Here is an 18737-nt window from a genome sequence, read left to right as displayed (position 1 = left end):
AAAAATGGGCTAATGGGGCAACATAACTCACTAGCTAGAAAAGGGGAATATCCCAAGTTGTGTACACATATCAATGATTTACAACTTATATGGTGTAGAATAGTGAACAAATAAACACTATTAGACAAATGATCTTTAGTGTATTTTCACATCTATACAAACAACTTCAGTTTATATATGTAATTCCATATTGTTGTAATCAAACACCAATTGATTCAAGAATTATAAAGTAGTCATGCATGTTGAATAAAATTAGTAATATATAATACTCATTTTAGATCCATGAATATGATTCTTCACCTTTTTCTAATGCCTTCAAAGGATAGGGAGTGTGTGAGGGGAGTGACTGAGTAATTTGATCACATGTCTAGAAGATCTCAATATATGCATGAACCTTGAGGGAGCTTGCTCGTAGTCTTGTTTCTATGCTTGGTCATAGTAATTCTACCATCCTCTATTGGGATTATCTAGATAGGAAAGGTAAAGTCATGTAATCTAAAATGAGCAAAGCCATGACTTATTTGTACATTAAATCTTTATGATAAATTAAAATAAGATCAATAGAGATTGATTCTATGAGATGTATGCATTCTATATACATATAATAAATAATAGTGTGTTGAAGTCCATTGCTAGTTGGGAGATTTCCAAACCGAAATCCTATGTTGTACTAAATTTATGTTTATCTGAATTTATTTGTATAAATATTTGAGATCGTTAGATTTTCATAATTTATATTATAACAATAATAATAATGTTAATGTGTCATAATTTTTTTTTTTTGAAATAAATTGTGCAAATATTTCAATTGAGAAATACAATTTAACATAGTGATGTTTTTTTTCCAAGATACTTAGGGAACGTGGCCATCCTCCCACAAAAATGTATAATTGACCAATTTTCAAAAGATTGAAAACATCATAGATTGATTTGCATAATTTGTAGTCGAAAAGAACAGTTTTTTAAAAAAAATATCGCTGTGTTTTCATGAATGTGGAAAAGGAAAAAATTTCGCTTTATTTCGTCTTTGGTGCTCTTTTTGGTGGAAGATTGGCCAAGCTTGTTGCAAAAATTATTTCGCCCTAGCACGAACCTTGGGACTTAGTGCTCAAGACAGCAGAGTATGATAGAATGGATTCGGAAGTAACTAAGAATGATCAGGAAATGGAAGAATTTCCGAACTCTGCGTATGCTACAGCACTGAAACCATCAGAAAGTTTGAGTGGAAAAAGCATGGAAGTGAGAGGATATGACTTCAACAAAGGACTCAACTATGAAGAACTATTTCGATCAATGCTCACAACAGGTTTTCAAGCTTCTCATCTTGCGCAGGCAATCGACCTTGTCAATGCTATGCTTGACTGGGATCTCACTCACGAACCTGTTGGTGAAGATGAAGAAGGAAGTGGGGAAGCTTTCAGACGAAGTGTCAAATGTAAAATATTTCTGGGGTTTACTTCCAACCTCGTGTCATCTGGCGTGCGAGACACCATTCGCTTTTTGGTACAGCATCATATGGTAAGCCGAACAGCCTTAGAATGCTCCTTACATGAGAATTCCTTGGGTTTCAAATTATAATTATTCATTGTTATATTCTACACACCCTGAAAAATTAATAAAAATACAATTCGCTGAAATAAAATGATTTCTGTTTCTTTTTGTAATTGCATATTGATATAATTATCCATTGATGTTTCCTGTTTAGAGGTTTGACCCCAGGATTTAGTAAGAGAGGTTGGATTCATGGTGGCAGAGTAATGTGTACAGGTCCATGTTGTGGTCACCACTGCGGGAGGAGTTGAAGAGGACCTCATCAAATGCCTAGCACCCACGTATACTGGTGATTTTTCCCTACCTGGAGCTCAGCTTAGATCAAAAGGATTAAATCGAATAGGCAATCTGTTGGTGCCAAATGATAATTATTGCAAATTTGAAGATTGGATTATCCCTATCTTTGATGAGCTTTTAAAAGAACAAAAAGAGCAGGTACTTAAGGAAGCACTTGTAGAATCTATTATCTGTTAGATTATGCCAGATATTTGATTGCATTTTCATTGTATGCCGTATTTAGAATGCAAATCCATTAGAAGTTTTTTAAAGTACTAAACAGTGTCTGAATCAGGCTAACAAAGCTTGAAAGACATAGCTGAAGGCTTGATTGGCAAACAAGTAAACATTTGGGTGTTTTCATAAAAATAAACCATGAAATTAAATTGTATGATGCCAAACATGTAGATATACTGGGCGTTCTCATAAAAATAAACCATGAAATCACATTGTACGATGCAGCTATATATAAGATGGGAGCCTCTTAATACAAAAAAATGACCACTTGAAATAACATTGTATGATGCCAAACATGTAGATATAGTGGGCGTTGTCATAAAAATAAACCATGAGATCACATTGTATAAAGCAGCTATATATAAGATGAGAGTCTCTTAATACAAAAAAAATACCACTTGACAAAATATTAACAAGATTCTGGTTTAGGTGCAACATTCTGCCTATCACCAAGCGAACAGAAACTGCACCGTTGCCTAACTATTCTTATACTGTATTTATTACCTTATGATGACTAAACTAGATACGGTCCCAAGTTTATCTTGAATTTTTCAAATTTACTTTCTGAAGATGTTTATCATTATGTTAGCGATTTGCTGCCTTGAACACAATAACAAAGACAAATTTGTTATTGACCAGCAGAAAGATGTAATTTGAGAGTTTTATGACGTTTTATATGCGTGTAGCTATGAGATTACACTCACTCGTCCCAAGTTTTTAAGAACTGCTTCGTCATACTTAGTTTGTGATACAAAAGCAACACGATTAAGATGCTATAATTCTGCACCTAAACAAGAAAATAATAGACCAAGATTTGTTAAGTCAAAAACAAAAGGAATACAAAGTTCTTCCTTTGTATAATAGCTACCCATCTGCCCTGCTTTATGTGATGGCATGATAATTGTGTTGGCAATATGGCGAATCAGTCAAATAAGATGAGATATGTGGTTGTCATTTATGGCAACATATGTTTTACAGTTCAGTTATGATTATTTGTGATGGAAAATTGTCTAAGTATTGGACAATGATACAGCAGCATGATGAGTTCTATTGATAACAGAATATTGCTTAAGAATATTCTCTTGCGCAATTGACTAGTGATGCATGACGTCATCCTGATGATCTGTACTAGTGCACGTGGATAACCGAGTTCAAGTTATGAAGGAAATATTGATGCAGATACTTCATAGAACAGAATAGAGCATGTCAGCAAGTTGAGTTGTACAACTTAAAGTATTATTTTGATTATTAAGTCTTGATGAGCCGACTCTAAGGATGATATGTGAGCCAACTAAGGAAGGATTTATCAATATGTTTGATATAAGTAAAGAACTCCATTTGCGAAAAGAATATAAAAGAAGATGTGATATGATGTGATGCGATGTGATAATGCGAGATATAATGCAAGTTGATATATGCGTAGTTACTCCTGCTTTACAACATTGAGCGAATTGGAGGAAAGATTGTCTATAGTTTATTAAAGGCTTGTATGAAGATTTGATAATCAGAAGAATTGTCAAGTACAACAAGTGATCCAATTTTATATGTATATCTATTACTTTGAAGAACTTAACTGTATAGTTGCATGTTAGGGTAGTGGGCTCTTCTTGCACACATTTGTATATGATCTACCAACTCCTAACAGGGTTGAAGCAACCCCTAACAAGGCCTAGTCTCCTAACAGGGACTCGAGACACTATACATTCTTCATAGACTCCTAACAGGGTCAATATCCTTAACCAGATTCTTTATATAGTGAATCATCATTTCATTCCCATTGGGGTTTTCCCTTGGCCAGGGTTTCCCTAGTTAACAAATATGGTGTTATGAGCTCTCTCTGTGTATGGTTGTTTATATTGTTAAGCATTATTGGTTTACTTTCTTATGCATTTGGCAAAGTAATTAATAATGTTTAGTTGTGGGCAAAAAGATTGAAAATATTGATTCACCCCCCCTCTCAGTATTATCTATTTATAACAATTGGTATCAGAGCTTAGTTATTCAGAAGAAGCTTAACAGCTTGAATAAAATCCCTATGGATATGGAACAGTTGAAGAAAAATCTTGAAGAAGCTCTTGAGCAAATTAATCTTCTTATTGATGAAAGAGATGGCCTAAAGGATAGATATGAAGATGCAAAAGCTTATATTGGTAAACTAAAGGACAAGATGGATATTCTGAAACAAAAAAGATTTAGTGAGCAGATTGGTGATGATGATATTGAAGATCGAAAGAAAGAAAATGAGATTTTAAAACATGAGTTAAAAATAGTAGAACTTAAGCTAAGTCTTAAGAAAAATGGAGGTAAGAATGATTCTGAAGTAAAAGCTGAAAATGTAGATCTAAGATCTCAGTTAAGCAAAGTAACATCTGAGTTAGAATCTATCAAGTTGGAACATGCAGAATTAGAGAAATACAATACTATTGCAAAAGGTGAATTGGTGCAAACTAAACAACAACTTGAGAAATTGTATACTAGCAGTGAAAAGATTGAAGAACAAATATTTGTTCAAAGACCTAGTTATGATAATACTGGACTTGGATTCTTTCTTGGACAATCCACTAAGAAATCTATTAAGAGAAAAGAACCTGATACTCCTGAAGTCAAGAAAGATCTAAACATGAGCAAATCTGATGATACATCCAAAGACAAAGAGAATGTTACTTACTTTGAGAAATCTAAAGAATCTGATCAAGATGAGAAAAATAGAGAAACAAGAAAGGATTCTCATGCCAGATGTTCTACATGTGATGAACCTGAACATACTGGAGATGATTGCAAAGGTAAGTCGGTTCAAATTTTTATTGTCATAATTGTCATGGATATGGACATTATGCAGTAGATTGTAAGAAACCTAAATTTGATAATGATAATGCAAATAGTAGAATGTTTAGGAATACTAATTGTGCAGGTAACAAAAGAAGATCTCATAGCAATGAGAATGGAGAAAGAAGACAAATTGTTTGTTACAGATGTAATAATCTTGGACACATTGCAAAGAATTGCAGAGCACCTGACAACCAGTATAACGAACAAAGAAGGAATGTACCTATATGTCAGTTATGTAATAACTTTGGACACATAGCAAGATTCTATAGAATGGATAGAAGAAACTTGAACAGAAATCAGAATTACAGAAGGAACAATAGAAAAAATGATGACAGTGTAAAGGAAGAAATGAATGAGCAAATAGAAGATTTCAAGAAAACATTTGTAAAGGCAAAAGAATCTGGAAGTTCTTATACAGTTCTGGAAGAAGTACATCCTAATACACCTGATAAGACAGTAAAGTCACTTATTGTTTGTGACTCATCCTACCTGAATTAAGCATTCTCGGTAAGACAACGCATCAGCTTAAATAAAAATTGATGTTAGAAAGAATACCACAAGTTGCACAGTTAGCAGTATATACTAGACATTGAGAGAAGTCTACAGTAAAGTGCGCATTGCTTGATATGATCAATGTGAGGTTATGTAGAAAATAATCTCTTTGTTACATAGAGATAGGATTTTGAATTTGTGGCAGATACGCATTTAATGCAAAGTACAGATTGTAAAAGATTTAAAGGACGCAAATTGATTTACGAGCATCATTTGCTTGTGTGAAATCTTAAGTGCAATATTGAAGAGTGATTTGATAGCTATTTGAAGTGCTGAAGAAGTTTGCAGATATGCATGAGCCCTAAACACGAAGTTGAGGTATTTCTCTGAATTTATTGAGCATATTTTCAGTAAAATCAGCTATGGCAACACAAGAAGTGTTTGATAACAGTGAAAGACCTAGATATATCTTCAAGAAACACCCATTTATTTCTCTACTTGATGATCCCATCGGGGCATTTTCGCAAGTACTGGAAAATGTTCTTCATGTCACGGATATAAGAAGTTATATTCACTGTAAGATAGAAAACATAGGAGATACTGAGATTCATAAAGAATTGGAGAAACGTGCAACAATGATTTATCATTGAAATCGAAACATGCAAACCTAGAACCATTAACCTAGTTAAGTACATGTTCTATACGGACTTTGAAAACCACAAGTGGACAAGAATCATTTTGAGTAGAGTTCATGATGACCTTCAATGGTTAGGATATTCACTTATATACATAGATAATGACCTAATTCACAAGGTCATTGGTTTGAGCAACGAAGGATGCAATCCCATGAACATAAAGAATATGCGCAGAACTGTTGAAGCAAATCTCAACACAAGATTTGATGGTAGAAACCTGAAGGTTAACACCATTCAAGATGATGGAGTAAGACTCCTCAGCAAAATTCTGGGTTATAAATTTAACCATGGATTTAGGTTAGATTCATTCCCAACCGGATTTCTTCACATGGCTTATGTGATGGTAGTAAAGGGTGAAAATGTTAACCTATGTGATATTATCTGACCTCAGTTGTTGGATAACATAACAAAGATCAAGAAGTCTAAGAGCACAGTCTTTAGGTTTGAATCCCTATTGACTCATATACTCTTCTATGTAGCAAAGAAGTTTATTGGTATTTCAAATTGGAACTGAAGCGAGTGCGCAAGGCAAATTATCACTCAAATTTATAGATCTAAATTGGGAATAGTCAGAGCCAATGATATTGATAGAATGATGAAATCATTCCAAGCTGAAATGAAGCAGAGGTATAGTATACCATCTGCGCTGATAGAGAAATACAAGGATGAACTGTGTTTCATGGTAGAAACAAATTTCACATGCATGGAGGTAGTAGTTCCTCAAGTAAAATTCATTGAACCTGTGGGTTATGAAATGAGTGCTGAACTAATTGAAGGCTACACGCAAATAATTCTAAATTCTAAAGTAGATTCTGGATGCCCTAGATGGGGTACATATACTGAAAAGATGAAAGAGGTTCAAACAAATCTAATGGATAAGGACATCAAGAAGAAGGTAGACAAAGTAATCGATTCTATCTTAAAAGAATCAGGGATGTCTAGGAAAGAATTTGAAGAGGTGAAAGGGATAGCCTTAGAGATGAAGGCTAGCGGTCAAATTGAAATACTAACTTCTATACTTATTGCAATGGCCGAACCTACTGTAGAGATCACAGTTGCATAGACAAGTGCGCAAGCACCTACAGTGCCATATGCAGCAGTTGTGCAACAACAACCCTTGAGGAACCAAAAGGAATCAATGGAAAAGAAAACAGAGGAAGCATCAATGCCAAGAAAGTCTACAAGACTTGAGAAAACAAAACTCGTGCAGACCCCCTCTCCTAAGAAAAGAGTTAAGCAAACAATAGGTAGACCGAGTAAGAGGAGGAAAACGTTGCAGTTCAGTTCCTCAGAATCTGAAGAAGAGACTGGTGACAGACTAGTAGAGCCTACAAAACAGGAAATAAAGACTTCAGTAGGAAGGAGAGCATGGAAACCTAAGGTAGAAAATCTTAATATGCAAATTATTAATGACAACAATTTTGTGCAATTGAATAAGTATTATGACTTCTACAATAATATGGATAGGAGACAGCTAGAGAATGCTGTAGTTAGAAATATGATTCTAAAAGATAAAAGATTTGATAGCATAAAAGGTCAAATCCTTGAAGATTTGTGTAATATACTGAGAAATAGAATGAGTAGAGTAATTGAGGAAGAAAAACAAGTAAGGATAAATATGATGAAAAAGCTATGTATAGTAAACAAGGAAGAAGAGTTAAAGGAAATTTTGAAAGGTATAGCACCCTTGTTGAGGAATAAGAAGAGATCCATTCTCCTTATGGGAGGAAATTATGAAGAAGTAAATATGGAAATTGAAAAGGCAATAGTCACATACATGTCTACTTTGCCTAAGGAGATTGAGAAGAGTGCGCAGTTAGGGGAAACAAGCTCTACTGTGGCAGCAGTCAGTCCTTCTCACAGTTTTGAGCAACTAGTTGAAGCTTCAATTCCTAGTGATTCACCACCACACATTACTATTGATAGTGAATCCATGCAAGTGGATAGCACTAATGTAATGGTGGACAGATTTGAAGATCCATTCAAAGATTTTGGCCCTGACATTGTTGGCAATATTGTTGATTACAACAACTTTACTGATGAAGAGGAAGAGTAGGAGCAAAAGAAAGAAGATATATTTGCTGAGAAGAAATTTGAAGCTGTATCAACCAGCACTGAGGCAGCTACTACAAGTGTGCCTATAGCCACAACAACAGTAAAACCTTCTACACCACCTACACAGGCAACAGTGGCCATCTCAATAGTACAATCAGATGATAAAGCTGAAGCACAAAACTTTATATCTTCTCTAAGTAAATTTTTTGAAAAGAAGAAATCAGTAAAGTCAATTGAGAAGACTTTAACTTCAGTTTTGGATAGATTAGAGAAGACAGTAAGTTCTGTGGATACATCTGTAGACATTCAGCAGAGAGTAGTGATTTTGTGTAAAACTTTTGACAATGAGTTTACAACGTTTACTAATGTTGCTATAGTGCAAGCACAGTGTAAGGGTGATGCTAGTCTTCTTAATACTATGTGTACAAATATAAGGAATGATATAGAAACATTAAAATATACGTATTAAGGTATTAAGGTAGAGTATGAAGGAAGGGAAGCAGATCTATGCTAAGTGCAACTTGGCATATCTTCACATTTACAGTTTTGATGAACGAATCAAAGGAAAGATAACTGAGCTACAAACGCTTACTGATAACTTTCTGAAACAAGGTTAGAAGCTAGAGAACTTTGAGCATACAATGGAAGCAATTCATGGTAGCATCGGGGATATACAAGCAGAAAAGGAGAAAGCCCTAAAAAGATTTTCACTTTTGAGAGACCATTTATCCCCACAGATTACATTGTTACAGAATCAGTTGGAGGAATGCTTGGCAGCCAAAACTTCATATGACAAGTTTGTGGTTATAGACTTGAATGCAATGGAGTTAGCCACATATGCTCTATGTGCGCTAATAAGTGTGTCAGATGTACTAAAAGACAGATGTAAGAAACACCTTGCGCAGTTGGAGACTGACTTCAGTGATTGTTTTTTCAGATTTTGATGCAGTTTAAAAAAAAATTTTGACAGGATTTTCCTTTTGTTGACACTTTTGTCATTGATGTCAAAGGGGGAGAGATAAGGAGAATTGTAATTGTAAATTGTATAGTTGTATTTTGAAGTATAATAGTTTTGAAGTATAGCAGTAAACTTTGCTTCAAGCAAGCTTTGTAATTGGAGTTATAAGGGATGTAATCTTTTTAAGATATACTGTGTTATGTATGTTTATATAGTTTGATTAATATGACAACATTTTTGGGACTTAGCCAATTTTCCCAAATTGTTGCCATCAATGCCAAAGGGGGAGATTGTTGGCAATATGGCCAATCAGTCAAATAAGATGAGATATGTGTTTGTCATTTATGGCAACATATGTTTTACAGTTTAGTTATGATTATTTGTGATGGAAAATTGTCTAAGTATTGGACAATGATACAGTAGCATGATGAGTTCTATTGATAACAGAATATTCCTTAAGAATATTCTCTTGCGCAATTGACTAGTGATGCATGACGTCGTCCTGATGATGTGTACCATTGTGTGTGTATGTATGGATAACCGAGTTTGAGTTATGAAGGAAATATCGATGCAGATACTTAACAGGATAGAACAAAGCATGTCAACAAGTTGAGTTGTACGACTTAAAGTATTATTTTGATTATTAAGTCTTGATGAGCCGACTCTAAGGATGATACGTAAGCTGACTAAGGAAGGATTTATCAATATGTCTGATATAAGTAAAGAACTCCATTTGCGAAAAGAAGATGAAAGAAGATGTGATATGATGTGATGCGATGTGATAATGCGAGATATAATGCAAGTTGATATATGTGTAGTTACTCCTACTTTACGACATTGAGCGAATTGGAGGAACTAAAGGCTTGTATGAAGATTTGATAATCAGAAGAATTGCAAAGTAGAGCAAGTGATCCAGTATTGTATGTATATCTATTACTTTGAAGAACTTAACTTTATAGTTGCATGTTAGGGCAGTGAGCTCTTCTTGCACACATTTGTATATGATCTACCAACTCCTAACAGGGTTGAAGCAACTCCTAATAGGGTTGAGGCTTCTAACTAGGCCTAGTCTCCTAACAGGGACTTGAGAGACTATACATTCTTCATAGACTCCTAACAGGGTCAATATCCTTAACCGGATTCTTTATATTGTAAATCCTGGATTTTTTATATAGTGAATCATCTAGTGGGTTTCATTCCCACTAGGGTTTTCCCTTGGCCACGGTTCCCCTAGTTAACAAATATGGTGTTATGAGCTCTCTTTGTGTATGGTTGTTTATACTGTAGCATTATTGGTTTACTTTCTTATGCATTTGGCAAAGTAATTAATAATATCCAGCTGCGGGCAAAAAGATTGAAAATACTGATTCACCCCCCCCCCCCCTCTCTCAGTATTGTCTATTTCTAACAAATTGACATAGACCTAAAATCACTGTAGCTGCACTATATCTACCTCCTCTACTGTGTTTGCATTTATGAAGGCACTTTCAGCATCCATTTGATATATTCTCCATTCATATTGTGTAGTTACTGGTAATGGATGTAATGAGTTGGAAAGATTTCAAATTACCATCTTTGTAGTGGGGCCAAAGATCTCTTTACGGTCTACTTTTTCCTCCTTTGCATATCCTTTAGTGATCAGCTTCCCTTAGCCTTGTCATATGTACTAGGATTAAGTGTTTATGAAACAACAGAATTAAGAGCAAGCTTTCCCACTTCACAAATTTTACTGTTCAACCTTCTATCACCTATCCTGATTTATCCTAGTGATTATTTTGCACAATGCTATAATACCATTTTGGTCTATACTGCTAGCTGAAGTCTGCTTATCAAACTGTGCTTCATCAGATTCCCGTTGAACTGCACTGTCTTATGTTCATTGCTCTGTCTTTGTTTTCTTTCCACACTAGGATTTGTTCCAGAAGTATATGCAGCATTTTGTTGACAGTCCTTGTCTCCCTTGTGTCAGGATGGACATATAGCTGTATGTCTTATTGTGGCAGATGTGCCTCACATCAATTAAGTGTCATTGTTACTCAACTTTTGCAAATATTATCAAGCAAAAATGCTGTACACTATGTACGATTCTGAAATCAAGAATATGGTTCATGTGTTGAGATCACAACCACAATAACATACAATCAGAATACACTAACTAAACAACAGTTTATAACTAATATGATATGTATGTTATAGTCTTCAATAGAATATGGATCCAACTTGGAGGAACTTCCATCTCCTCACCAAACACTCTCTTCTCTCCACATCTACATTTTGAAGATTATGCCAAGTAACTTAGTTGCATATTCTTGATATTGATGCATAAGGCACTTCTTAAGTCGAATTAGTTATCTTTTGTTATGAAGACCCAATTTTATAGGTTGATGTGATTCTTAGGTCTTATTTTGTCACTTGTGACACCCCACAATAGACACTTCTGAATGATGACACCCAAGCACTGCAAGTACTATGCTTTACTATGCTTCTCTTGTTTATGGTATATTACTTTAGCTTGGAAACTGCTCTTTTTCTGTAGGATCTGATAATGATTTTGATGTTAGGAATAACAATCCACAATATATGATTGAGAGGGGGGTAGGGGTGATTCAGTTGCAGTAGTCTCAAAACCTTTAAACCATTCACCATAGCATAGATCTGAATAATCAAGTGCAATGAACAAGAAATAACACCATAACACATAACACCAGAGTTTTGTATTACAAAGTAATTGGAAAATATTTGCTTGTTATTAACAGTGATTAAGTGATCAATTTATACAAGACGCTGAACAATGTTTTCTTAAGAAATAATTTTAGAGAATAGAAACATTCTATTCTAGAAACATAAAACTAAATATTAGAAACATTCTAATATTTATAGAAGACTACAATAAATAACCATTAGATACTAAATAGAGATAATAGAATCTATCTATTATCTTAATACCCTCCCTTAATGGTTAATCTATCCAGAGCATGAAGCTGTCAAAAAGTATAAAAGACAGATTTTGTTTGCTCAAAGTGCCCCACACTGTTCGTTGTGGGTTGTGAATCAGATTGCTTAGATAGGACAGCTAAGCCCTTCTGACATTCAACCTTCATTGCCCAAACTTGTGGAAATAGTTGCATTGAATGTTTTTCTTCCGGGAGCCTTTTGAATTTGGAGTAGAGGATGTTTGTTGAGAAGACTGCTGATGGTACTTTGGATGTTGCTCTAAAACTTTGCAGATGAACATAATGTTCCAAAACAAACCGCAAAAAGCCATGATTTTTGAGGTGAAAAATCAATAAACTCAACATGATTTTTATGGTGAAAAATCAATCAAAACCCAACATGATTTTTGAGGTGAAAAAACAATCAAAACCCAACATGATTTTTGAGGTGAAAAATCAATCAAAACCCAACTTTACAAAGCTTCGTTTTTTTGATAGGAAAAATGGTAAAACCCAATAGATAATTTTTTAAGAAAAAACTACAAACCCGCAAAGGAATCCCACACAACTTTGTGAATTACAGAATCAGAAATTTTTAAGGGAAAATTTATAGAAACCCATAAGATTTTTTTGGGGGAAAAAATATGAAAACTGATCAGATTTTTTTTTTTTGAGGAAAAAAATTATGAAAACCCCCCAGAATTCTTAAGGGAGGCAAAATACAAGACTTTGCAGAGTAAAGCAGCACATGCAAACAACATGCAAGTACATGCAACCTTCAAGAAGTAGTGACCCAAAAAATTTGAAGGGTGACCCAAAAGAGAGCTCAAAAAACCTAGAAAGAATATATTGTCATTTTTTGAATTGTCTGGCTCGAAAATTGAGACATGAAAGTCGAGGTACCAAAAAAAGCTTACCACAACCTAGTTGAGCTCTCAAAAAACTCACCAAGAATCTGTAAAAAACTTTTGATATGGTACAAAAAATTAAAAATTAGAACAAAAATGGCCTTGGCTACAAAAAAGCTTAAAAGAATGGCAGAAATGTGTAAAACAAAATGGATGAATCTGGATAGAAATGGGTTGTAGAATGAACTAGAAGTCTGCGTATTCAAATCTCTCAGAACGGAAACCCTAGTCAGATTATAGAGAGTTGGAAACAAATATGCATGTAAATAATTTCGAAAATAAAAGGCAGATAATTTCAACCAACAACTTATAATTATTTTTGAAAAAAATTAGAGTGTTGGTTTTGATACCATATTACAGAGTAGTTGGAAAATATTTGCTTGTTATTAACAGTTATCAAGAGAAAAATTTATACAAGAGGCTGAATGATGTTTCCTTAAGAAACAATCATAAAGAATAGAAACATTTTATTCTAGAAACAAAAAGCTAAATATTAGAAACATTCTAATAGTTACAGAAGTTTATAATAGATAACCTTTAGATACTAAATAGAGATAATAGAAACTATCTATTATTGTAATATTTTGATGTGGAAACCCTATTAGGTGGAAAAACAAGGTGGGGATCAAATTCACTAGGCAGTGTACTGGCACACATAAAACCATGTTAAAAGTTGATGGGGAGTGCACATGCATTCAGTTGCTTGCCTGGAGCTCACTGCAACAAGGGCAACGACCCCGATTTGGACAACAATCCAATTACTAAGGTCGACAACCCAAAAGGTGGAGTACAATCTATTGTGGACAACAATCCAGTGAAAAAAAATTAATTGACTGATTGTATCAACTATGCCAGTACAGAGCTAATAAAATGCATTAACTCTATTAGATTCCACTCATGCCTCTTCTCAAGGTCTCTGATATCTTATCACTGACTTTCCTCTGTACCACAACCTTTCATCAGATCCACATTCGCAATCTCAGCTTTATATTATCATCATCATAACTCACACATCTCATACATCCACTCACACACAATTCACCAAAGAATTCCCTTCTTAAATACAAGTCCGGAACTCTCTATTAGGTCGGCCTAATAATAGTCAGTAATCGCATTATCCAATACAAACAATCAACAATTCAACACACTTCCACAAGAAGGTAATTAATCAAAGCAAGACGTTTTCTGACTGAGTCGCCGTTTTCTATCCAAAGAAAACTCTATCCTTCTGATCATCAATTCATGAACAAATCCAACAGTGATTGCATATCCATGTCTGAATAACATCACTAGCTTCGCATACCAACATTCAGCTTCACCATAACTTTTCAAAGAAAATGTTGTACCACTATTGACGCAGGGAGGGAGTGAACTTAAGCAGAATCAGCTCAACTTGAGCTTGCAAACAACCCTGCACAGAGTTACACATGGAAGCAACATACACAAAACTATGTACACAAGGTGAGATTCTAGACTTTTACTCAGGTGTAACTAATAAGCAACACATTTGAACATAAGGCTCATCAATTGGTAGCCACATTGGTGTAATAATTAAAAGAAGTCTTTTAACATGCTTGATTGTGAGGCCATCTGGGTTTCGGCCATATACAATGAAATTACAAAGTTAGAATCCAAGTTCGTATCTATTCTGTTTCTCATTATCTCTTATCATCTCACTATATCCTCTTCTATCCCTAACCAAGCTTCTTATATATGTCGTTAAGCCACAAGTCGACTAGTCAAGCATTTAATTACATTATAGGTCCAACCTAGGAAGAATAAACCAAAATCGACGCTAAATGAAATAAGGCATTGCATACTCAAAGGCGGATCCAAACGTGTCCTAGGAGTCGGCTCCTAACTTCACCACACGTCATGTTAACATAAGAAATTGGGCCAAATGAAACAACATGCCTCGCTAGAAGGAAATACGCCAAAACAGAGACTGCAAAGAATGGTTCAAATGATCGAAGCTTGCGCTCTTAGGAGGAGGATCAAGGATAGGTTGTCTTCAATATATTAACTGCTCATAACATGACACCAACAACAACAACAACTACTTCATGAGCAACAAATTGGTACAGAAAAACAAGATATATTTTTGGTTGATGCAAGATTGCTCAAAGACCCAAGATGCTATCGCATCAGACACTGGGGTTAATAAAGAACTGATGTCCACATCATGAACTACTCATATTCTAATCTGAATCATAAAGATCCAATTCAGCTTGTGTAATCCATGAACTATCTTCAACTGGTTTGTCTTTCCACTGAGCTAGGTATTCCATGTAATCCTTTCCTCTGGTACTCTTTCTTACTCTGTTATTCAAATTCTTTTCAATGTCTTCTTTTTGCTTTCTAGGATAATCCATGTTACTATCATTCTCATCTTCTGATTCATAGTACTCAAAGATATCTGTAATGTTAAATATAGGCGATATATCCATATCTTTTGGTAATTCCACTTCATGGGCATTCCCAATGTTGAACTTCTTCAAAATCTTACAAGGTCCAAACTTCTTCAATTTCAGCTTACTGTAGGTACCAATTGGAAATCTACTATTCTTCAAATGAATCATAACCTCATCACCAACTTCAAAAGATTTGTGTCTGTTCTTTTTATCAGCTCTCTGTTTATACTTTTGATTACTGTCTTCCAAATTTCTTTTAACTTCCTCATGTAAAGTCTTCATGAAAACTGCAAAGTCCTCAACTTCAACACTCCTTGTCTCAGTAGGCAATTTTCTTAACTCTATGGTTCCTATAGGATGAAATCCAATGACAATCTCAAAAGGTGTTTTCTTAGTGCTTCTATTCACAAAATTATTGTATGCAAACTCTATTGTGCCAAAATTAAATCCCAATCAGTAGGCTTATCTCCAACTAGGCATCTTAGTAAGTTACCAAACTTCTGTTCACCACTTCAGTTTGTCCATCTGTCTGAGGGTGAAATGTAGAATTAAACTTCAACTCTGTAGTCATCTTTTTCCAAAGTGTTCTCCAGAAATGACCAATAATTTTAGTATCTCTATTTGAAACAATAGTCTTAGGTAAACCATGTAATCTTACCTCTTCCTTGAAAAATAACTTAGCTACATGCAATGCATCAGAGGTCTTCTTACAAGGTATGAAATGTGCCATAGTTGAAAATCTGTCTACCACTACCAAAATAGAATCACTACCTCTCTGAGTTATAGGCAATCCAAGAACAAAATCCATGCTCACATCTTCCCAAGGTCTATTAGGTACAGGTAAAGGCAAATACAATCCAACATTCTAACTTGTTCCTTTTGCTACTTGACAAATTTTGCAACTTCTAACCATTTGTTGTACATCTTTGTAAATTTGTGGCCAAAAGTATCTCTCAGAAATAAGTTTAACAGTTTTTCAATCGCAAAATGTCCAACAAGTCCACCACTATGTTTCTCTTATATTATGTTCTCTCTCATAGATCCTCTAGGTATGCATAATTGAATTCCTCTGAACAACATATCTTCTTGAATGAAATAATCAATCCACTTATTTCTCATTGTCTGTTCCTTACAAACTTTCCAAGGTTCTGCAATATCCAGATTAGTCTCATACAAACACTTGAAGTCATCAGAGCCAAGTACCTCAACTCTCATCTCTATCAACAAATTTCTCCTTTGGCTTAATGCATTAATAACTTTGTTAAACTATCCACTCTTATGCTTCAATGAAAAGGAAAACCTCTGTAAGAACTCAACCCACTTCATATGTCTTTGATTCAACTTATTTTGACTTCCCAAATACTGCAAAGCTTTATGGTCAGTGTACAATGTAATGAGTCTGATTTAGTCATTATTTTCTTCCTATTCTTCTCCTCAAACTCTAATATCTTTTTTCTAGTTCAGTGATTACCTCTAAATATCAGCCCATAAATTGTGACTTTTAGACATGTCTTTTTGTTAAAAGTATAAAATATATGTTAATTAATATATTTGTTATTTGTTATATTTCAAATTAGTAATTATATTAGCATATGTGAGATTTGTATTAGAAAATAATTACTACACTTTAGTCCATCATTTTATAAATATTCACTTTTATGTTTATTGATTATAGATTGTGATATATTGAAAATATACTTCTTATTAATATTATATTAATATATCATAATTTCTATTAATGATGATATTATTATTTATATGTTCACCCTCTTATCTATGTTATAATTATATTATTATTTACTTTATTAATTCTTCTTTATAATATGTCATTATTGTATAATATATTAGTGGTATGTTATTCTTTTATTTATTTTTTGTTTTCTTTATTTCTTTATATATTTGTTCTATAGTAAGATTTATTATTATGTGTTATTTAATTTATTTAAATGATTAGGATACAAAATAGGGGATATGACAAGAATATCACAATCCTCTCCTCTCAAATTTGTGATCCTCATTAATTCATAGTCTGGATTCATTCTCTTTCTTGCATATGTGTTAGACTCTTGCAAAGTAAACATGTTAGTATATAATAGCATGTACAAAAACATATGTATGAAGACACAAAGTAGACACATTAATGCATGAAGACGCAATGCAAACACGAGGTAGACACACGAATGCATGAAGACATGAAGCAAACATATTAATGCATGAAGATACGATATAGACACATAGTATATGTGTTATAATCCTGTTTATAATTTGAAATAAGAAAAAGGTAAGGAAATATTTTACCACTTTGATCGTGAATGTCGTGCTCCTTTCCCCTGTCATCGAAATCAAAAGTTCTTGAAGATGCATATTTTTAACAACTTTTTTATAGCTAGCAATATAATAGGGTGTATAATTCCATAGTAGATGGTAGATTTACTGCTGCTCGAGTTTGGACACGCTTAGCTTGGAGCTCCCTCGGATTTTTAATCCATATTGGGATTTTCTCAGCCTAGTGCAACCGATTTACTCTTCCCCCATGCACACTCCCTACCCATTAGGAATATGTTTAATTTTGATGTGGATGATAGATTTATTGCTTCTCGAGGTTGGACATGCTCAGCTTGGGGCTCCCTCAGATCTTTATCCATATTGGGATTATCTTGCCCCAACATGACCGATTTACTCCTCCCCTTGTGCACACTCCCTATCCACTAGGAACATGTTTGATTTTGACATGGATGGTAGATTTACTGCTTCGCGAGGTTGGACACGCTCAACTTGGGGCTCCCTCAGATCTTTATCCATATTGGGATTATCTTGCCTCAACGCGACTAATTTACTCCTCCCCCTGTGCACACTCCCTACCTACTAGGAACATGTTCAAATTTGACATGGATGGTAGATTTACTACTTCTCGAGGTTGGACACGCTCAGCTTGGGGCTCCCTCAGATCTTTAATCCATATTGGGATTCTCTTGCCCCAACGCGACCGATTTACTCCTCCCCCTATGCACACTCCCTATCCACTATACACTAATACCAAAATTCTTATCATTGACATAAATATACTTCATATCAAATATCTTTTGAGATAATCTTATTGATTAATTATGCTTAATAAGGATATTAGAGAGCTAAGTCAATTCTTAATAATGTGAGTTAATTCGACTCTCGATATTAATCTTATCATTTTTATATACTTGAAATTATTCTATTCTTGTAATAATATTACAAACTATAATCTGAAACAATATTAATAATAATAACTTATTCTATATAATAATTATTTATTAGTTTAATGACAAATTATATTTCATGTTAATATTGATTTCATATATATATGAAAATATAAATGTTTACTAAAGCACATTCTTACGTACCTTCAACATTCAATA

The 18737-nt window shown here is 34.2% G+C and overlaps 1 protein-coding gene across 2 annotated transcripts in view; it reads left to right on the top strand.

The window, feature by feature from the left end:
* Positions 1 to 978: 978 nt before the first annotated feature.
* The window catches only part of DHS (deoxyhypusine synthase), a 61343-nt gene continuing 43584 nt past the window's right edge, over positions 979 to 18737 (top strand). Inside the window, exons 1-2 of one of the 2 annotated variants that reach the window (XM_089792491.1) lie at positions 979 to 1518; positions 1768 to 1986. In XM_089792491.1, the coding sequence (XP_089648617.1) occupies positions 1132 to 1518; positions 1768 to 1986 (606 nt within the window). In that variant the 5' untranslated portion in view covers positions 979 to 1131. The remainder of the gene's footprint in view (positions 1519 to 1767; positions 1987 to 18737) is intronic. The other variant, XM_089792492.1, reaches the window with a different exon arrangement.

Source organism: Cupressus sempervirens, chromosome 7 (genome assembly GCF_028749045.1).
Source record: "Cupressus sempervirens isolate cs-2001-9-10 chromosome 7, ASM2874904v1, whole genome shotgun sequence".
Lineage (NCBI taxonomy): Eukaryota > Viridiplantae > Streptophyta > Pinopsida > Cupressales > Cupressaceae > Cupressus > Cupressus sempervirens.
This window is presented reverse-complemented; position numbering and strand designations above follow the sequence as displayed.